This window comes from Sarcophilus harrisii, chromosome 5 (assembly GCF_902635505.1).
Source record: "Sarcophilus harrisii chromosome 5, mSarHar1.11, whole genome shotgun sequence".
In the NCBI taxonomy this organism is placed as follows: domain Eukaryota; kingdom Metazoa; phylum Chordata; class Mammalia; order Dasyuromorphia; family Dasyuridae; genus Sarcophilus; species Sarcophilus harrisii.
The window spans coordinates 264,632,026-264,655,351 of record NC_045430.1 but is presented as its reverse complement, the minus strand read 5'-3'; the positions used below and the strand labels follow the sequence as shown (position 1 = coordinate 264,655,351).

At 36.1% G+C, this 23,326-nt stretch overlaps 1 protein-coding gene across 1 annotated transcript in view; it reads right to left on the bottom strand.

Annotated features, from left to right (window-relative positions):
* The window catches only part of ZCWPW2 (zinc finger CW-type and PWWP domain containing 2), a 140,063-nt gene that overhangs the window by 49,453 nt on the left and 67,284 nt on the right, over nucleotides 1–23,326 (bottom strand). The window contains exons 4-5 of the mRNA XM_031940256.1: nucleotides 9,506–9,620; nucleotides 3,774–3,835 (exon numbers count right to left, since the gene is read on the bottom strand). Of these exons, the coding sequence (XP_031796116.1) occupies nucleotides 3,774–3,835; nucleotides 9,506–9,620 (177 nt within the window). The remainder of the gene's footprint in view (nucleotides 1–3,773; nucleotides 3,836–9,505; nucleotides 9,621–23,326) is intronic.

Sequence of the window (23,326 nt, the reverse complement as noted above, 5' to 3'; positions counted from 1 at the left end):
ACAAGGATCAATTCAATCACATCAAGGGCTACCAATTCTGGGAAGCCAAGTATGGAAGTAGAACCCTAGAGATACAGACCAGTGGAAAGTAAAAGAACTTTAACCTTTTTACACAGGTGCTAAATGTAGCCTGGCAGACACTCAAAAACCTAACCCAACATGTTCTTTAACATATCAGCAATGGTGGTAGAAGTTTCTCTAACGTCCTTGGGGCAGTACCTCGATTGCTGAAAACATTATTGATCTAAAGCTACCCAAATTATTTACTACTTCCCGGGCATTGTTCTACCTACCTGAATCTTTCCATCTGGCCCCAGTTTTAATGAGCAGGTGGCATTGCAAGTCATTAATTTGATCCATTAACATTGACACCTCTGCCCTACCGAGCTGAAGTCTTGAAGCACCAATCACTCTATGATTCTTAGGTATCTACAGTGGTCTAAAGTATGTGGTTAATATGGATCTAACAACTAAGTTAGCTCTAAATTTCCACTTAATAACAAAACTCTGCCTTCAACCTTGTAGCACTGAGTGCTAGTCACATGTCAGAGAGATAATATAGCAGAACTGTCAGCCTACATTAAATAATGCAACTTAATTAATTGTATATGTGATTTGACTTTTTGCATAGAATCAAAAAAAGAAGTTAAATCACAAATAATAAAATATATGAGTGTAGTCACTTCTAGACCTAGGAAGCTCCTGCACAATACCTGGAAGGACAGTCTGGGTCCAGAAGTTCTAGGGAACTCATTTGGCTTGGTTAATTCTCTACCACTGACTCACCTGTAAGCAGGCAAAGGAGATAGGAAGCAGAACACAATAGCTCACACAAGAAGGCCTGCTTGAGCCTTCAGGAATTCTGTACTTGGCTCTCATCTCCTCCTCTTGCACAGAGACCTTGACATGGGATGTGATGCCAACTAGAGCTCATGAAGGCAGGCATTTTTCCAATCCAGTGCCAAGGCTCTACAATACCTTCTTACTAGTAAGCTTGTCATTCAGGAGCAGGAAGAGCAAATGAACAGATCTGCTCCTGCCCCCCCCCATACTGGCATCTTCCTCTAAGTTTCTCTTCTTGTTCCTTGCTGCTGTTCCTCACTCACACATGAAGCTCTTCTATCCCTGCTCCATCCCACGACCCCATCCAAAGACCAGACATTTGATGCAGATGAGGAAGGACTTAAAAGCAAGAAGTTTTTCCACTCCAGAAATCAAACATCCTTTTCAGAGGGCAGGGAGGCCTACCTAGGCCTCCTTATGCTCCCCCATCTCCTGTGCAGTGACTGCCGGGTAGCAATAATAGCAAATGCCAACAGAAAGTGATGACTGGGGATGGCAGGAGCTTCCTGGCTTTTTTCCCCCCAAAAGCACCAAGGGTGACATTAGAAGCAGCACCCAGGGCAGTCACACCGCTTGCCTGGCAGACACTACTTTGTGATGGCTACCTCTGTTAGACCTTCATCTCATCTTGCTAAGAAAACAGTCCTCCAGCCTGCACTCTGATTCACCTCTTTGTTTAAGAGCAGGAAAAATATCAAGATTCCCCAGTATCTAATAGATAGTTGATTTTTATTATTATTGAGTTCAATCAGACTTAAGACCCATTGTGCATGGAAAACTAAAAGCTACCTTACTAAATTGAATGAAAATTGAACCTATAATGAAGCTACCTAGTCAGCTACTAAATAGAAGCTGAGAACCTAATCAAAATTAAATTCAAATGCCTAATAGTAAGATGGCTATTGCTACGACGTAGCCACATAATCCACACTAACCAGGACAGCACATAGAGACAGTCCTGCTTTACATTGATCCTATATTCTAAATCTTTTGTTTTACCTTACCTATCCTCACTCATTGTGACACTCCATTTCATTCTCCCAGTCCATTACCCCAATTCTGGTATTCCTTCCTTCCCTTCATTGTAGTGACCTTCTTGGTGACCAATTCAACTCTTCATTCTGGGCTAACTTTGAGTCCTTTAGCTCTTGTCCTTGCCCCCTCATCAAACAAGCTTTACCAAACTCCAATTTTCCTGTTTGTATTCAGGTGCTGATGAATAGAGCTTGTGTATGTCTCATAATCATCCCAATCCTGGAAATAGGATTGGTCTATCTTTAATCAGGCTGCCCAATATGTGATGGTGAGAGAGAGTGTATGAAAAGGTCAGCTGAGACTAGGAAAGATGACACAGTACTAGCTAACATGGTGATGTGACCTGGGTCTTTCTCCCCTGACACCTTCATTGTGGTGAGAAACGGGGTCTGACAGGGATCTGTGCTCTGCCATGCATTTATGAAATCTGCTGCTTCAGAAAGAGTGAGGAGTAACAGCAGCTGGACAAAGCTGGAGGAGAAAAGAATGGGAATGCTGTGCTTCAGATCTAACAGAGTTCTTTATCTAAAAGGTACCTTCTTGAGCTTAATACCAATTCCCATGTTAGAGAAGAGATACCCAACAATGAAAACCCTGTGTCTTGGGCTAAGAATCACATTGATACCTTTCCTTTTTTTCAGTTACTGAATTCAGCCACCTTCAGATCTCAAAATGTTGACTCAAAAGTTGGGCTTGGTCCTCTCCCCAAAGGAGTGGGTCTTATAAACTCATTGTTATTAACAATAATTACAAACAAAATTGCAAAGAACATATCATCTCTAATAACATGTCTTCTTCTTTCCCTCCATATCCCTCTCCTTTGCCCATTTCTTAACCCTTTCCAGGAGTCATTTTTTCCCCAGAACATAAAACATCTACTTTTCTGCCATAGTGAATTTCTTTTAAAAGAAAAAGAGTTAAAATGTACAAACTGAATTACAACAGGATTGCTAAAGTTCTATATGCTCTCAATAAAAAGGAATGTTCAATCCCAATACATACAGTCTCTATTACCTTATTTCTGGGGTGCTTGGTCACATTCAATCTGTCCATTGCCCACTCCACCCCCCAAGAATTATTCTAAAGAATGTCCATTATCTTCACTCTTTAGCTTTCTTTTTCATGGGCCACCAATATAATGGGTCAATTTGTATCTGAAATGATGGCATTTAAATAAGTACTCTTGTACATTTTTCAATAGTGTTCTGTACTAAGACAGCCACTTGAAGAGAATAAGAGTTCATTCTTTTCAAAATATCATTATGTCAGTAGCTAGTTTCATGTTAATCTTTCTTACATGAAATATACAACTTTACAAAGTTTTGATAATTTTAAAATATTATTTACTTGACACAAACTAATAAAAAGAATCTACATTCAGCTCACCTGTTGAGATAGCAGATGCTTCATTTTTCATCCTACTAATACTTAAGAAAAAGTCAGTCTTTAACTGTGTTAGTTATTAAATTTTTCAGTAAAGCCTCTTTGTATGCATATGATATTATGGATGTAAGACCACAACTTGAAAATACATATGTATGTGTGTGTGTGTGTGTGTGTGTGTGTGTGTGTGTACTTTAAAGATGTTTTCTAAAAATAATGATAGTTCATTTTTATTCCATTTTATTCACTTTTTCTGCATTATTTTACTATTGATAATTCTAGGACATGGTGTTAAAGAATCCTGCAAATGGCCTACTATCAGTTAATATAGACCAGTAGTAAGACTTAAAGAAAAGATTATATATGCGTGTGTGTGTGTGTGTGTATAAATATTTATATACCTATAGTGCTGACAATGTATCATTACACTTTATCCTTTGATGATCTAAATTTAATTTTTCTTAAGCCAGTAGAGATTAAGATTAATTGTACACAGTAGAAACAGAACTTACTCTTTTCTTGGCTTTTGTAGCAGCTTTAACATTTGCTTCAGGTGTGTCCACTAAAGGCATCCCTATAAAATATTGAGAAAAGAACAAATTTAGCACTTATTAAGTACCTGCTGTGTGTAGAATGCTATGCTAGGCACTAAAGGAAATACCAAATTTAGATAAGAACCGATTCCTGTTATAATGGTGTTATGTTATAATGTTATATTATACTATATATATATATAATATATGTCCTATGTTATAGTATATATTTTATTTGTATTACATATATATTTATATATATATACATATATATATATGTTATAATGTTATATTATGCAGTTTGGTAGTGAAAAGATAAATGTGACCAACAATGCTGGTTGATTGGTTGATTGTTCCTTCTTTCTTGAAGAGGACTAAAATGGAATTTCTATGTAAGAGTCAAGAAATAATATGTCCAACTGTGGCTGATCAGACAAATGTAAGTTCAGAAGGGTCTACCACAGATCAGGCACCAATAGTCCCCATGAAGCAGAAAAGTCTAAATTTGCACAACTCACATCTTTTGAGCTACTGCAATTTTGTTTCACTGACGCAGCATAGAATTTTCTTTTATTCTAGCACATCATGCTGGGCCATCATTTGCCAATGTCTCTCAAGTCATACAATTGATTCCAAAGTTCGTCAGAGAGACTTTGAGAATGTCCTTGTATCTCTCTTTCTGAGCACCATTTGAATGCCTGCCTACTCTGCAGCACAGTTTGAATGTTTGGCCCCTTAGTTCAAGAAAGGATCTCAGTATCTAATACTTTATCTTTCCATGTGATGATATTCAGCATCTTCTTAAGATGATTCAAAAAGAATCAATTCAGTTTGCTGGCATGTCGTCTAGGTTTCACAAGATACAACAATGAGGTCTGCATAACAACTCTAGGGAACGTCAGTTTGGTAGGCATTCTAATTTCTCTCCCACACTTTCTTTTGGAGTCTCCCAAACACTAAACTAGGTATAGCAATGCAAGGGTCAATTTAATTATCTATGTGGACATCCCTAGAAAGTATACTAGCAAGGTTAATGAACATTTATCCACAGCATTCAAAATTTCTCCATTTGCTATGATCAATGATTCCACATAATTTCATTTGTAGATGGAGAACTCATTTTTAGTAATTGGAAAAGAACTCTGATGACTGAAAACACAACTTGGTATTTGTACTGCATTTATTATAAGACATTAGATGTAACTTTGGTTCAAATTTAGTGGTATGTGCTGGCTGGTGGAGAACCTATATTTTTTGATGCTGTTAGGCCAAAATTAGTACAAGCAGCCGAAAGCAGATCCATATTTTGTTCAATTCCATTTCAGCTTCAGAGATTGCTTTGAGTACACAGTTATTTGTGAACAAAAAAATTGTGCAAAAAATCCCTCTACTTTAGTCTTGGCTTGCAGCCTTTTCAAGTTAAATAATTTACATGTGGTATGTGTGTGTGTGTGTGTGTGTGTGTGTGTGTGTGTATAACATTTTGGATACATAACAGGTATATTTAGGAAGTGCAAAACAGTTACCTCTGAAATCCAAGAGGAAAGGTCATTAACAATAGAAGATTCAGAGAAGGCTTCCTAAAGAAGTAATATCTAGGTTTTGTTTAAAAGATGGGGAGAAATTCCAAAGGCTCTGGGAATGGGGAAGAATGAACATTCTAAGCATTCAGAACCAGTGAGCAAAGATACACAGATGAAAAGTACAATTTGTACCAGGGTATAGAGAGCAATTTGGTTCTACTGTACAGGGACAGCTAGGTGATGCAGTGGGGGGAAATGCTAGGACTGGAATCAAGAAGACTCTTCTGGCTCAGACATTCACTAGTTTTGTGACCCTGAGCAAGTCACTTAACCCTCCTTGCCTCAGTTTCCTCATCTGTGAAATGAGATGGAGAAGGAAATAGAAAATCACTTCAGTATTTTTTGCAAAGAAACCCCCAATAGGGTCACAAAAAGGCTGTTAAGACCAAAAGTGCCTCAACAACAAAAATCACAAAGTGAGATAAAACTTGATGGTGCCAGCTGATTACTCTTAAATGCTAAGCAAAGAGGCTTGATTTTGTAGAAAAGAAGCCTCTCTGAAGATCCCACAGCATGGTATGACCAGATCTATTCTTGCAAAAGATTCTGGTGACAGGACTTAGGATACATAGGAGGGGGAAGGCCAGAAGATCTATTGCACCAAGGCAATGGTGACAGGGGGCTCTCGTAGTGGAGGAGTAGTGGGAATAGAGAGGAAGTGATTGATGGAAAAGATGTGGCAACATCGTCAATAGAATTTATAAGGGATTAAGTTTGAGGGGAACTACTGAAGAAATGGCAAAACTTAAACTAGCAAAACAGTTTAAACCAGAATCAAGTTTATGTATTGTTTCAATATTACTGCCTTTAAGCAAAATTTTAACACCAAAATAATCCCCAAACTAAATTTGAACCAGTTACATGTAATAAGTATAGTACAAATACCAAATTGTATTTTCAATCATCAGAGTTCTTTTTCTATTTACTGAAGATGAATTCTCCACTTACAAATGAAATTATCTAACTTGAATTTTATCAAAAATGGTCTAAAATAATTTTGGAATATATTTATTGAAATGTATAAATGATACTGCTACCCTTAGTTTTCAAAATCTACCTGGAAATGGAATAAAAATTGATTTGTACTAGGTAACTATGATATATATAATTTATACCCCAAATTTGCAACACTTATGTTCAAAAAGTTTTATTAATGTTTTCATAATGAAATGGAATAATATTCCTTAGCACTGTCAGGAATTGCCCTACTTTCCAAAGAATGTGGTTAAATCCTGATGAAAATCTTTCAAAGTTTAAAATTATAACCCAGTTCCCTATGCAATCACAGCAGCTCCAGGTTCAAACTCAGTAACACTATCCACTTTCTACAAGCTGAATTTTTTCTTAGTGGTAAAAATGTAATTTTCTCTCTTCAGAAATTTCTATTATCTATAGAGACTTTGAACATATAGAGTAAAAAAAAATTTAGCAGGAAATATAGGTTGAAATAATGAGAAATAGCTTCATAACATATTACATTTCTCTTTTGATCTATGTCCAAAGTGTATATATATATATATATATATAATTCTTATTTATTAAGTATATAAGATAAACTTTTAAGATAACACCAACTTATAAGATAAAATAAGTTTATGAGGATGAAAAAGAGGACTTGGGGGAATGAGTAAAAGAGATTCTCACATGAATGTGGAGCTTGAGAGTCACCAGTGTGTTTTGGCACTGGAAGTTGGCATGTGAGTAGAGAGCATGACAAAAAATCTGTGAAGGCTGAGATCTTGAAATTAAAAGATACTTTTGAATTAGGACTAATGTTTGTTGGATTAATGGTTAAAAGGAGAGTTTGATGTACTCTTTTAAAAATAAGCTTTCCAGTTATAGATCAAAATACTTTAATAAAGAATTATTAATCATCATCTTCATTATCATAAGTTAGCATTTATATAGTGCTTTGAGATTAGCAAAACACTTTACAAATAGAATACAAATTTAAGTATTCTTCTATTCAAAGATGAAAATTAACAGAAGTGTGGCCTAGGAAGTAAAAATGTACATGACAATAAGTCTTCTAGGCCTGGTTGCTACGATGAGGTAGATAAATGGCCCAATGGATATAGTGTTGAATTTGGAGTCAGGATAAAGCTGAGTTTGAATACTGATTCATATTCTTACTCTTTATAACTGTTTCCCTATCTGTAAAATAAAGATAATGATGATACTTACTTCTTTCCAGGATTGTGAGGATAAAGTGAGATGTTTCTAAAGTACTTCATAAATCTTAAAGCATTCCATAAAAGTTAGCTAGTGTTAATAGTAATCATGGTGGTAGTAGAAATAACATCTCCCTTAGTACATGCCCATAAAGAGGAAACAATAAGAACCAGAAGTAAAGGGTTTTTCTAGGTATATGCACTCTCTCTCTTTCCCCAACTCCAAAAAGAATTTGATTTCCTGTCTTCAACCCCAACCTAGTTGATGTCATCATTGGATATAATCCCAGAGGAAGATAGTCAGTCAACAGGCAGTCAAAGTGCTTACTATGCCAAAGAAGGATATTTTGTGAGGATTCCACTAGAAAAAAATCATGCTTTTTAAAACAACCATTCTTGTGAAAATTTTGATACAATACAAAGTTTTCTAAATCCTGATGAATGAGAGGTTTAAGAGTTAATCCAATAAAATCTTGGAATCTTGGGAAGTAGAAAGGATTTTAAAACCTATTTTGTCGAACCAACACATGAATTGTCTCTGGAACATATCCCCTAGATTTTGTTATCCAGTTTCTGTTTAAACATTTCCAGGGATAAACGAGATCCTATTTGTAAAGTGCTTTGCAAATCACAATAACCTAGGGGGAAAAATAAGAGTGGCACGACCCATTCACTCAATACAAATGCTAACTGATGATAATAAAGATGATTAAAATTCTTTATTAAAGTATTTTGATCTATAACTAGAAAGACCTATTTTTAAAAGACTACATCACACTCTTTCCTAGAAACTTATAACCATTAATCCACAAACATTAGTCTTAATTCAAAAGTATCTCAGTTCCTTGGAATTTGCTCTAACAGGATTTACCCTCTATCTGCATAGTGTTTACCTACCAGATAGAAACTGGAAATTAAAACATTCTACAGAATAGTATTTGATACCTTGTAAGAAAAGTTTCTCTTGAGTTCTGGAAAAGGCCACCTTCCGTACAAAGCATAGCCAAATTGTCTGTGGGGATTAAGACATTTCACTTTTAGGGATAAAAGAAAAAAAAAAATTCAAGGTGAGATTAATAGCCTCAGGGCTTGCTTTAGGATAAATGAAGCAGCCTGAGTCCTGAAGCTCTCCAAGTTGGAAGGCAACATCAAATAGAGGAAAGAATTAAGGGAATGAGTGACACATTGCCTGCATCCAGACTTTTTAAAAATGACAGTCAACATCCCGAGTAGGACAAATGCATGTTTTCCAATGTCCTCTTGGGCTGCAATTATTCCTAGCCACTTCTTTTTATTTGTGTGTCAAGAATGAGACTCAAAAATACTAAGGATATTTAGGAGAAATAAAATGGCTACAGTAACCTAAAGGAAAAAATAAGAGTGGCACTACTCACCCACTCAGTGACATTACAATTGCCAGTGTTGTTCCAGAAATCTGAGGATTTTCACTAAAACTAACTCAAAAATATGTCCTTATTCAACTCAAAAAAATTTTCCAAGATTACCTTGGACTTTCTTTTTAAGATGTACAAATGCTTTTGACATTTTGGAAAACATTTATTTTACAAATCCTGCAGAAGGAACCCCAAGAACATTGAGTTCACAGAAAGACAGGGGCAGAGACAGAGAATAAAGAGGGAGAAGGAGAGAGTTTTATTTTTACTTCTATGGCTTTTAATTTTGAGCTACATGATTCTGAGATCCACAAGAGGGCCTATGAACATATTCAAAGAGACCAAATGGAAAGAGGTATTTTGATCGAAGTTAACCCATGTAACATTATGTTTTGTTCATTCGGTGTAGTATTCAATTCAATATCTATGTAGCCACACACATATGTGGTTGCATGTATATGTGTTCGTGCCTATACATAGAACCAGGCACACACAAACACAGAAACTTACAACTCAAAATCATCTGACTCAATCTTCATTTTGAAAACAAAAACTGATCATACCTGTTTTTGATAGAAGACACAGATCCAGTCTTTGCTCATGAGAAAATGCATATAACAGGTATGCTTCTTGAAGGGCACTTTCATACCACTTTTTATTAAATTTGCATTTTTCTGGCTGTGGAAATTCAGAAATAGAATCAAATTCTTTTTTTAAAAAAACCTAAGTTTTAGGATTACCTTAACTTATTTAGTTATATTGGTTACATAATTATATATCAAATTATATCAAATTTTAATGTATTAAAGATTCCTATAAAAGTTCATATTTGGTGGAGAATTTTTATATATAGCAAAATCTGCATAAATTTTTCATATTAATACTAAAGACATCAGAATCATATGCTAAAACAAAAATCGCCTCCAATTTAGTCGGTTATAGATAAATATAATCTATTCAAGCTACATAACAAAGAGTGACTATATGTTTAAAAAGCAACTGATTAAAATTGCAAGAGGCAGAAAAAAATGACTTAAATGATAGAAAGTTGTAATAAAAATATTGATTACAGGAAAATTCACATTCTTCTTTAATTTTAGCATGAATTCTTTTGGCCCTATTACATTTCTATAACACTTGAGTATATCATTCCTCCCAAAGTTTTATTAGCTTAATTTTTATGTATTTTTAAACTGCAATTTAAAAAATATGTTATAAAGTATACTTTAATTTTTTTTTTAAATTTTAATATTAAGGTACTAAAAACATTTGTTTGGGTTTATGTTTCTCCTTCCTCTGAAAAATCTACTATGAAATATAAATTAATCTTTCAATCTTTTTATCCCTAAGAGTGATCACTTAAAAAATATCATATTTCTGCTTCAAAGACATGAGGTAATTGGAATCCCATTCCTCCATGAAGGAATAGTAATAATAATTCATAACACAATTAATTACAAAATGGGAAGGGCTTTTTTGGAAATTTACCCTATGGAAGTTCTTCCTCTAGAACTTTCTCATCAAATTATGAATCTAATCTTCCAGGAACCTATGACTTTCTGAAGGTAGGCTGTGCTGTCTTTGGGTAGCTCTATTTGGAGAAGCTTTTTCCTTGCAGCAAGTTGAAATGTGTCTAACTGTTGCTCTGAGTTCTCCCTTCTGAGAGCAAGCAGACTAAATCAAATGTCACATGACATCCTTTCAAACACTTCAAAGATCTAGCATATCGCCCTTGTCTTCTCTGATTGACGTTAAACATCCACAGTTCCTTCCCTCAATTCTTCCAGCTTGATTCAGAAGCCCTTGCCATCTTGGCAAACTTCTTCTAAAGGCATTCCAGTTTATCTGTCTTAGACATGGGTATGTAGATTCTATATAAACATATGTATATACACATAAGCTAATTATTGGAGTAAACAGATCACATGCTCACATGTGTTCATTATAAATTCAAAGCTATAGCCTAAGTATAAGAACACAGTTGAGTTCAAAACCTGGGTTTACAAGACTGATTTATTTGGTGGGAAGTAAGAAAATAACATTATTCTGCCAATCTAAGAATCTCTCAATTTTCTATGAAAATCCTATCTGTCTCATTCTATATGATACATTGTACTTAAATATTCTCAGTTTCAAGTAATAGCTATTAGTATAAATGAGAGCACATTTACAATCAATATTTTTCCCAAAGGTAAAGATTTTATTACACTAAGAGTGAGATAAATCCATAAAGGATTTTTAGCAAATTAACCAGGGAAAAGATGTCATTAAGGAAGAAAATGACATTAAGATGTGTAAAATGGGGATTATGCTATTGACTGTCCAGCTAAATGTCTAAAGAAGTTTAGCAGGGTTTTACAATACAAGTAGATCTTTTATAGGAGAAATATAATCTCCGGGTTGACATCATAAAGTGGCTTTCTGATTGGATATAGTAACAGTGGGGCTATGATGAATTTGTCAATGCAAGGTATTTAGCTTAGAATTCTGCCAGAGACCTCTTCTTGGGGTGGAGCTGTAGTAAAGGTTCACTTGAACAGAAGTCCTATTCAAAGTCAAAAGATCCACTAATAATCCTATTGGAGTGTTCCTCCTCCTGCTTGCCTTAGAGATATAATCAATATTATTCATTTTAGTAAAATGTTACAAAGGCCTTCCATGACACCATGGAGGGCTCCATTTTAGACATGGCTTTCCCAGATTCAAATCTTTAGGGATGGGACCTAAGAAGCCATTTACTACAACCCTTTTGATTTATAAAGGAAAATAAAGGTCCTAGGCTAAGCCCACTTGGGCTTTGGGCTTTTTGGGTCCTGATAGCAGCAAAGTGAATGTAAATAGCAATTGTTGCTATTTTGGCCAAAACTATAAGTGTCTTCTCCCAGACTGATAACTTTTTTTGAGTAGATTACAAAGGGCCATCCTCCACCTCATTTCTTACCCAGCCTTAATTACTGAATAGGTATTACCTCAGTCATATTGAGATTTGTTAAAGACCTTAAAAAGGCCATCATCTCCCACTGCATCCAGGACCACCTCCAACTGTCCTCATCTATATCCGGTCACTGGACCCAGATGGCTCTGGAGGGGGAAGTGAGGCAGGTGATCTTATGCAACTCTCCCTCACTCAAATCCAGTTCATTTGCAGGACTTCACCTCCCTGATGCCATGGCCCTCACAGGACAAGCAACAACAGATGAAGACAAATGGAGGTAAAGAAAGATGAGTTGATTGGCCCAAGCAGGGCTTCTACTAGGGGACAGGGCCAGGATTCAAACACAGCTTTCAAAGTCACCGTCTCTGATGGAAGAAAACTACATTCTTGACTCAAGTCCCTGTTATGTGCAAACTAGACCAGGCAAAACACCAAAATTCAATATATTCAACAATAATAGATTTGGAACTGGAAAGCAATCACCTCTAACCCTCTCACATAGTTAAACCAGGGCTGAGGAAGGCTGTGTCCAAGATCACAGGAAGTCCCACAGAGCCCCACATCCCTCCCTTTGGATGATGATGGGGAAGATCTCTCACTCTGAAGACTGTCGAGGTCACTCAGAACACCTCTAAGCCTCCCCTGTAGAGACTCTGGAGGAAGGGGGTGGAGACAGCATTGGGCCTCCTCAGCTATTCCGAGATATCTCCAGGCTGAGCCCCAGCCTCCACTCTGCTCTATCCTAGACAGCTTTGGCTCCTAATTAAGAGTCCTGACACTGGTGAGTGCCAAGGATGTTCACCCCGGTTGGTCTTTCTTGCGGCCATTCCATGAGACTTAACTTGCTCCTTTATCTTGCATCACTCAGAGCCTTCTTGGGCTTCAGACCCTGCGCCTCCATGCTCTCCCTCAATCTACATGTCTTGGTGTTCTTTCAGATTGTGCTCATTCAGAGACTGCTGGGTCTCGGGCTGTACATGGAAGGGTAGAAGTATTTAACCCAGGCCATATTCTTTCAAGTTTCTCAGAGCTCCCTACTGAAGGGGCAGCAGCAAAGGATGCCAGAGGCAGCTCTCAGGACATCTCCCCAGTCTTCTCCACTCTGATTCTGGAGCCTTAATTCTAGTCGAGCTACAGTAAGTGACTTTCTTAACGATTCTGCTGTACATACTTCCCCACACTATCTAACCTCACACTGCAGTTTTCTGAGGCTGGGAATAAAAACTTCTCATCATTTGCATGAGCTTTAGGCTTTGCAAACACTCAAGAAGTGATGGGTTAAGATTCTTCTGGAGGCAGAAGCATCAAGACCAGGTAGAACTGATGTCCCAGCAAAGTCTTGCCCCCCTGACAAAAAAAAGTATTTAAACTCTTGTTTGTTCTTTTAAACTAATTTTTTAGGCCAAAGATTAGGGATTTTTCTTAGTTCTGGCTTTGGTAGAAGATGATATAGTTTAATCATATAATTCTGTCCCACATACCCTCAAATAAAAAGATTTCAACCTTGGCCCACCTTATTTCTACCCACTGTTGTCTTTTACTTGAGACTAATCTGAAGTTGTTTTCAAGAAGCTCCTAAACAAATCTTAAAAAGCTAAACTCCCTCCAATTCGGAGCCAAATGACATTTAAGGTCAAATCTAAAACTCTATATCTTTATAATGTTGAGGAGAACATGACAGAGTAGGGCAGAGCACTTGATTTAGAATGAGAAGGCTGGGGTTTGCTTCTCCACGAAGAACCTGAACTTCTCTGAATCTCGAAATTTTCATTTGTAAAATATGGGCAATATTTGTGCTCCCAGTTTTATATGGTAATCTGAGAAAAGTACTTTGGAATCTTGTATACTCTTTAGAGTATAAATGGGAGCGATTATATTTGTAATCTTTCACAGAGCCAAAATGAATATATTTGTTTCTGGGATAGAATGAACAAGTGAAGTCTGGAAAAAAGCACAAGCTGTAAATATTTTTCTGGAACAGAAAAGAGGAGAGAGGAGAAGAAATGGAGTCAGTTGGTTAACAAGCAGTTATTAAGAACCTATTGTGTGCTAAATTGGGGATATGAAAAGCAAAAAGCAGTGCCTGCTCTCTAGGAGTTCCCAAAATAATGGGCTAGGTGGAGAGGATAAAAGAGGGAAAGAAAAAAAGGAAGAGGAGCCTATTGCCACAGATGATAAAATAATAATTTAAATCTTTTAAAGTCAAAATTAGCCCTTTCAAATTTGTTGTCACTCAAGTCATTCAGCTATTCATCATGATTCCCATTTGGGAATCCTTGGCAAAGATACTGGAATGGTATGCAATTCCTTTCTCCAGAGCATTCTACAGATGAGGAAACTGAGGTAGACCGAGTTAAGTGACGCCAAGGTTCATATCTAAGGTATGACATATCTAAGACCACATTTGAACTCAGGAAGATGTGCTGTCCCTTACCACTTAGCTGCCTTTCCTTACAATTTTAGGGAATTTTATTAGCAAAGAGATAATCAAAAGGAACATAATACAGAAAATCTAAAATTAAACACCTGATAAAGCACTGAGAATTTGAAATCAAGTCATTTCTTTGAGAAACACCAGTTGTGAGAGGCTATCAGAAATATTTCACAGTAACTTCAGAAGAGAAAACAAAACAGCATCTGAGAACCCTTCCAAAGTCCCCAGTAGGTCTGTGCCATCTAGTGGTAAGACAAATAAACAGCATTAAAATTGTGTGCTAAAGAGCTCTTGGCTCTTATAATAAATGATGGAATCCTGAATAAGAATTTTCTCCACATGACACTCTTAAAAAATCCAAATTTCCTCCAAGATTAATCATTTCTTCTTAAATCAAAATAAATTTGTAAGATGAACTCTTGAACATTTCAAGACATACCTGAGTAGTTCACATATATTCATTTATTTTCTTTCTGCCATAATTATTTTTAAAAAAATGTTAGAAATAATTTCATCTCCAAAAAGTTATACTTGGGAAATTTTTGACATTACAATTATCTTAAAGTAATTGAAAACCAGTCTTGAGGTTTCCTAGCGGTAGCAGGCTGGGGCATACAACTGGTAAGGATCCCAGTCAGGAACTCATCTAGAACTCTGACGCTTACTAGCTACATGACTATGAAGAGTAATTTGTCATCTAAGCCTTGGCTCTCCCTCTTTTGTAAATGGGGATAATACTACTTCTTATGGTCTCTGCTTTCCAAAGTTGTTACAGACAACGTTCTCTTGACATGAAAGTAGGGGCTGTCTTTTTATTTGCTTTTATAGCAGCTGGTGACACAGTGGATTGAAGACTAAGGCCTGAGTTCAAATCCAAACTGAGATCCTTACTAGGTTTGTAATTCTCTGGCAAGTCATTTGAACTCATTTTCCTCAACTGTGAAATGGGGATCACAATATCACCTAGCTCACCCGGTTATAAGGATCAAATACAAAGTGCTTTAGCACAGTGCCTCGCCCAGAAGTCCTACTGTGAAGTTCTCCTTCCTTTCCCATAATGCAGTGCCTAGTAAGCAGCAAGTATTTAATAAAGGTTTTATCTATGTGACTGTCCTATAGTCCTTCATGTTTATAGAGCTGTTATTACTCTAAAGGAAGTACTCCTGCTTCAACAAGAAAACATGTGTGTACTGCTGCTGATAATGAGAGGTTAGAAAGGATCCATTCTAGCATTACATTTTAATATAAATTTAAAAACGTGTTTTGAAGAATTCAAAGTGATAGTATGGTTATTACATGACACTTTCAAATGCTCTAACACTTAACAACATTGATGTTCAACTTGAAAATTAAAACCTTCATTTCAAGGTCAAGAAAGGAGATATTAATAGGTTCAACAAAGTTTAACCAAAAAATAAACTGCTCTCCAGCCCCACTGGCTTATACCTTGTTTGTGCGTGGGCGTACACACACACACACACACACACACACCAAACCACTGTATCAGCACCTCTGCACATCCTCCACACCTTAGCCTCTCAGAATGCCCAGTTTTCTTTGTGCTTCAGTTCAGATGGCAACTCTTCTTTGAAGCCTTTCCTCATCCTCCCAGTTGCTAGTGTTTTGCCTCCTAAGACTATTTTATATTCATACTGTACACATTGTGCATATGCTTATATTTGTATGTTTCCACCATTAAAATGGCATTTTACTTTTGTCTTTGTGGCCCCAAGACTCAGCACAGTCTTTGCAAATTATAGATATTTCTAAATGATTGTTGATGGATTGCTGGATATTTTATCAGAATAACATAGGAGACTCTATGTTGTACATGTTTGCACAGTTCAACTAAAATTAAAGGATAACTGTGTTTTAGACTTAACAAAATATTGCTAAGTGTCTATTGATGTTCAGTACTTTACATTACTGTTTACCTTGTATCATATGGGACAAATTTGATGTGACTTGGTCATGAATATGAATACATAGATGGCTAGAAAAGTTTGTTTCTAGAACAAGAAAGGCAGCTTTGCCTGTGAATCACAGAAAATTCATACCTTGAAAAAGGTGGAAAATGTATTATCTTGAATAATTTTTCCTATGAAGATGATATCTCAAGAAAAGCATTATGGGCCTATTGGCTACATTTTAACCCACTGCAATTTGATTTCCATCCCTACTGCTTTTCCTAAATTATTATTTAACCTTCTTAATGCTTATTGTAATGGCCTTTCCCCCTTCTTCCCCTCTCCCTAGCCTCAAAGATCTTTCTGGAGCACTTCACACTAAAGGCCTCATCTCCTTGATAGCTTCTTCTCTTCGCTTCAATAGCAAAGCATATAATTATTTTTTCCCACCTCTTCATCCTTCCCTCTGACTATTTAATTGATTTCTCTTTAAAATTTCTCCCTCTTATCTTAAAGGAGGACTAGTATGTGCAAAAATGTTTGTGGCAGCCCTCTTTGTAGTGGCTAGAAACTGGAAATTGAATGGATGCCACCAATTGGAGAATGGCTAAATAAGTTGTGGTAAATGAATGTTATTATTGTTCTGTGAGAAATGACCAGAAGGATGATTTCAGAAAGGCCTGGAGAGACTGACATGAACTGATGCTGAGTGAAATGAGCAGAACCAGGAGATCATTATACATTTCAACAACAATACTATATGATGATCAATTCTGATGAATGTGACTCTCTTCAACAATGAGATGAACCAAATCAGTTATAATTGTTCAGTAATGAAGAAAACCAGCTACTCCCAGCAAAAGAATTATGGGAAATGAGTGTGGACCACAACATAGCATTTCTATTCCTTCTGGTTTTTATCCACTTGCATTTTTGTTTTCCTTCTCAGGTTATTTTTACCTTATTTCTAAGGCCGATTTTTCTTGTGCAGCAAAATAACTGTATGGATATGTATACATATATTGTGTTTAACATACATTTTAACCTATTTAACATTTATTGGTCTACCTTCCATCTAGGGGAGGGAGTGGGGGGAAGAAGGAGAAAAGTTGGAACTGAAGATTTTGCAAGGTTCAATGCTGAAAAATGACCCATGCATGTGCCTTGTAAATAAAAAGCTATAAAAAAGAACTATTAAAAATTTTTAAAAATAAAAAGGCAAAAAAAAAAAAAAGAAAAGAAAACTTCTCCCTCTTAAAAATGAAAGTTCCACGAGGTTTTGCCTTTGGCCATATTTTTTTCTCTCTACATTTTTTTTTCATACATTTCCATTGTTTAAACTATCAGCTCTACACAGATGCATTTATACACACACAGATTTATTTGGAATCCTGAAAATACCTTAAACTCAACATTTCCAAAACTGAAATCTTCACCTTTACCCCAACATTTGCCTCTTTCTTTATTTATTTGTATTAATGGCACTACTCAACCTAATTCCCAGAGTCATAACTTTGAAATCATCTTCAAATTATTAACCTTTCTTTTCTCTGACTTCCCATTGGATACCAAATCCTGTTAAATCTATACCTTCCACAATATCTTCTATATCATCTCCTTGCTCTTCTCACTACAACTATCTGAGTTCAGGCTTTCATTATTTCTTGCCTGGAAGATAAATCTATCCCTCACATTTTTACTTAACTAATCTTACTAATGTACTTAGATGGGGCCTTTCATTTAGTCCCTGCTTTTTAAACTACGTCTTAAGACTTCCCATGGGGTCTCATAATTGAATTTAGGGGTGGTGAAATTATGATTTATTATCAGTAAATCTTTTATTTATATACTTAATTTATATACTTAAGGTTAAAAGGGATTGCAAGTGGGAAAAGTTTATGAAACCCTGATCTATTAAAAAAAGGCACAATTCTCCATTTGCTCAGGTTTATTAGAATGGAGAGCTTGAAGGAACCTTGCAGATCATCAACCCCTAACTTTGAAGATAAGGAAAAAAGGGTCCAGAGGGAAAGTGACTATCCCATATTCCCCCATGTAGTAAGCAATAACTCAAGCAGAACTCAAGCCTAGACCTTCAGACGCCCAGCCCCGCTTCCCCCCCAGTCTAGGGCTCTTTCCCTTATAAAATCATTGCCTAATGAATACAAAACATAAACTACTTCCTGGCATTCAAGACCAATGACAATCTGGTTCTAACTTTCCTCTTCTGACTCATTTCCTACAAATCCACTTCATATACTTAAGTTACAGATATACTGGACTAATCTGCATTTCTTATTCATCTACTGCCCTTCCCTATGCTCAGGCTTTCTTTCAAGTCACTACCTCATGCCTGATCTGATCAAGGCCTTTGATACAATGAGGTGATGGCTTGTGGAAAATTGTCAAAATTTGGTTGCCCAGAAAAGTTCATCATTATGAATAATGAACATTATTATGTCAATTTCATGAGGGTAAGCTTGCCCAGGTTCTGGACAGAGGACAATGCTCTTAAGCTTTCCCAGTCACCAATGGAGTGAAACAAAGCTGTGTGCTTGCTCCCATACTTCATAACATGATGTCTTCAGCCACGTTGTCAAAAGCCTTCAATGAGGACAAATATGGAATCAAAGTTAGCTACTGTACTGTAAACTCTTTAATATGAAAAGGCTACAAGTCAAAACTAAAATGGAGGGATTGTTGCTGCATGAACCTTTTTGGTTTGCAGATGATTTGTCCACTCAATGCAGCCTCCAAAGCTGAGATGCAACAAAGTATGGATCATTTCTCTGCTAGTTGTGCTAATTTTGGCCTAACAATTTAACACCAACAAAACACAGGTCCTCCATCAGCCAGCACCACACCATCCATATGTGGTTACAGCAAATAGCGAAGTTCTGAATGCTATGGATAAGTTTTCTTACCCTGGCAGAGATGCCACATTGATACTGAGACTGACACATGTATTGCAGAACTAACTCATTGTTTGGGAGGCTCTGAAGGAAAAGTATGGGAGAAGAGTTATTAAACTGACTACCAAACTGAAGATGTACAGAGTCACTGTGCTGACCTCATTGTTACATGCCTGTGAAATCTAAACAGTATACCAGCGCCATGCCAGGAAACTGAACTGCTTCCCTTTGAATTGTCTTAGGAAGATTCTAAAGATACCAGGCCCTGGTGAACTAAACTGCCAAGCATTCCAACTCTATTGCAAAGAGCACAACTCCACTGGGCTCTCTGCATTGTTCAAATGCCAAATGTATACTTACCAAAAACATTATATTATGGAGAACTCACAGAGTGCAAGCATGGTCAGAAAAAAAGTGATGCAGTAACACTCTCAAGGTGTCTCTTAAGAACTTCAGAATTCATCATATAACAGGAGAAAATGGCACAGGATGTCCCAGCATGGTGTGCCCTCATCAGAGAAGGTGCTGTGCTTTATGAGCAAAGCAGAATTGAATTAGCCCAGAAGAAATGCAAGATTAGAGTTAGAAAGTCCACCCCCAATATTCATAGAGACTATTTGTGTCCAACCTGTGGCAGAGATTTCTGAGCTTGAATAGATCTGATCAGGCATAGTTGGACATACTATAACTCAACTTTCACATAGTGATGTCATTTTGGTCCTCTTCAAGAACAACAACACTGTTACCTCATGCCTAGAATGAGTCCTTGAAATCACTGTCCATCATAATGCAGAAAATAATTCCCATACATTTATTTGCCCCACTTAGATTGTAAAATCCTTAAAAACAGGATCTGTTGTAATAATGTTTAATAAATGTCTGTTGAATTAAATTTAATTGATTAGGAAGTATATGTATTTGTTCTTCTTCCCAGTGGACATGTGAAGTTGGAACCTTAAAGACACTGGTTCTTCTTGGGACAACATTCCTTTCTTTTCTTTTTCTAAAGTTTTATTGACACCTTTTGTTTTCATTACCATGCTTCAGATTCAGCTCTCCTCACTCCCTGAAACTCAGTGAATTTTCTCTTTTGATAAAGAAAAGTACAGTGAAACAATACTAGTTGACATATTGACCACATCTGACAGTGTATATGATATTCTATGTCCAACAAACAACAAAAGAATGTAGTAAAGCTATCCCTTCACATCATGACTCTCCATTGTGGTTTCAAGATAATATGGATCAGTATGAGAAATTAAATGGGAAAATGAGGGGAGTTTTATAGATGCCTCAGATGACATATGAAAGCAAATAACACATAAAAAGTTTAGAAATTCAGAAATGCCTAAAATATATGTATAGTATTGTATAACATTGACTCAAACTTTACAATAAGGTACTATAGATACCCCACTAAAAAAAATTCAGACTTCTTCTCTGGTAGAAAGGGAGGGCCAAAAAGTTTTACACAGCATTTACAGAGCCCCCTAACCGCCATAATGTGGAAGGTATAACTTGATTCTATCTGTTGTCATATTTGCCAATTTGCTAAGCATGTGTTGAAACTTCGGAATTGTTTTAATTTCCATTCCCTATTATTGTTCAGGAAGAAACAACCAACAGAATGATTTCAGAGAGGCCTGGAGAGACTTACATGAACTGATGCTGAGTGAAATCAGCAGGACCAGAAGATCATTATACATGGCAACAACAAGACTATATCATCATATAGTCCATCAATTCTGACGGACGTGGCTCTCTTCAATGATGAGATGATTCAAACCAATTCCAATTGTTCAGTGAAGAAGAGAGCCATCTACACCCAGAGAGAGGACAGTGGGAGTTGAGTGTGGACCACAATATAGCATTTTTATTTTTTCTGTTGTTGTTTGCTTGCATTTTGTTTTCTTTCTCAGTTTTTTTTTCCTTCTTGATCCAATTTTTTCTTGTGCAGCAAGATAACTGTATAACTATGTATACATATATTAGATTTAACATATATTTTAACAAATTTAACATCTATTAGACTATCTGCCATCTACTAGAGGGAATGGGGAAGGAGGAGAAATTTTGGAACAGAAAGTTTTGCGAGAGTCAATGTTGAAAAATTATCCATGCATATATTTTGAAAATAAAAAGCTTTATAAAATTTTTTTAAAAAGAACAACAAAGAACAAAATAATTTGCATTCTCCATTCTTTTATTATCTCCTACTACTTTTAAGTTTCCCCAGCAATTCATATCAAAGCTCTTCTCCAAGAAGTTTACAATCTTGAGTTTGTCAAATTCTGGACAACTGAGTTCAATTGTCTGTAATTCTAGTTTACTTAATCTACCTAATCTATGTCACTGATCTACTTACCTATTATTTAAGTAGTACCAAATAATTTGTATCATTATGGTTTATAGGTATGAAATCTGGAATTGCTACTTTCTTTTCACTCCTATTTTTTTCCTCATTATTTGTGGGGCAGCATTTCTAAAACTTGCACTGCCATATCAGGATCAAAGAAGAAAATACTTTAAATAGTAGCAGAAGAAGAATTTCCCAAGAGTTTTATAAAATTTTAAATTGGCATAAAAATGTCATTGAATGAGCATGTATCTCTACTATTTTTTAAAGAATCAAATAAAAAAAAAAGAATCAAATAGTTACTCTACTACTCTGAAGGGTTTCAGACACAGACTAGAGTTCAAGAGGTAGAATCCTTAAGGGATTGTTGTAAGAATCAAGTGAAACAAAGCACTTTAGAAACTTTAAAAGAAATATATATATATATAAACTGTTAACTATTATTACTAATTAAAATAATTAAATGTTAAAATAAATGGTCTCTACAGAAGCATTTTTATCCCAGAAATTCTGTAACTAGAGAGTATACCCATCCATTAGGGAATGGCTGAATAAGTTATGGTATATAAATGTAATGGAATATTATTATTCTATAAGAAATGATGAGTAGGCAGATTTCAGAAAAACCTGGAAAGACTTACATGAACTGATGCAGTATGGTAGCAGCAAGATTGTGTGATAAGCAATTATGATTACTTCTCAATAATACACTTACTTCTTCTCAATAATACACTTACTTCTTCTCAATAATACAATGATTCAAGACAATTTCAATCGACAATGCTATCCATATCAAGAGAAAAAACTATGGAGATTGAATGAAGAATAAAGCATACTATTTTTACCTTTTTTGTTCGGTTGTTTTTTCTTTTTGGTGATTTTTCCTTTTTGTTTGGAATTTTCTTTCACAACATCATTAATATAGAAAATATCTTTTAAATGATTGTATTTGTATAACATATCAAATTGCTTGCTCTTGGGAAGAAGTAAGGGAAGGAAAAAAATTGGAACTCAAAATCTTATAAAAACGAATGTTGAAAACTATCTTTACATGTAATGGGAAAAATAAAATACTATTAAGTGGGGGTGGAGGAAACACAGTAATATTGTTTCTTAAACAATGATAAAGTTATTTTTGGACATCTTGTAGAATTATGATATACAAGGTTTGTTTGTACATTAATATTTCATATTTTTTAAATGGCAGGATTTTTGTCATTATAAAAAGACTTTCTATTTCAGGAAACTTAAATTTTCTGTAATTTATTAAACTGGGGGTGGGGAGGAATCTGAGAAGATGGAAGAGTAGGTCAGTAAATTTCAAGCTCTCCAGATTTCCCTCACAAATAAAACAAATTTGCACCTCAGAGCGAACACAGATTGGTGAAAAATCAAGAAGACTTGGGGCAGAACAGGGCTTCTCCAGGTACAACCCAAGAAGGTCTGAATAAAGATCTTGTGCTGGGGATTAATGCTTGTGAAGAGCAAACACCTTCAGGCTAGTTCCACAAAAACAGCAAGTGAGGACCACTCAGGGTGAGCTGGATACCATAGAGACTTTTACCTCCTGGACTATTTGTGAAGTTGGGGTCTGAGTCCAGGAAGAACCTCGGCCAATGAGGAACCCCAAGCCTATCTGTGCTGCACAGATGCAGCCCTAGACAAGAAGGTGCCCTCCACACTGGGAGTATAGAAGCAGAGGGATAGGGACACTGCTAGCTGTAGGCATTTGTTGGAGCTGGGGGCGGGGGGGGGGGGGGGGGGGAGGTGGGAGCTTTTGGTTTGGCGTTCCAAGTCAAAAAGGAGAGTGGAACTCTCCCCCACCTCACAATTAGAGGAG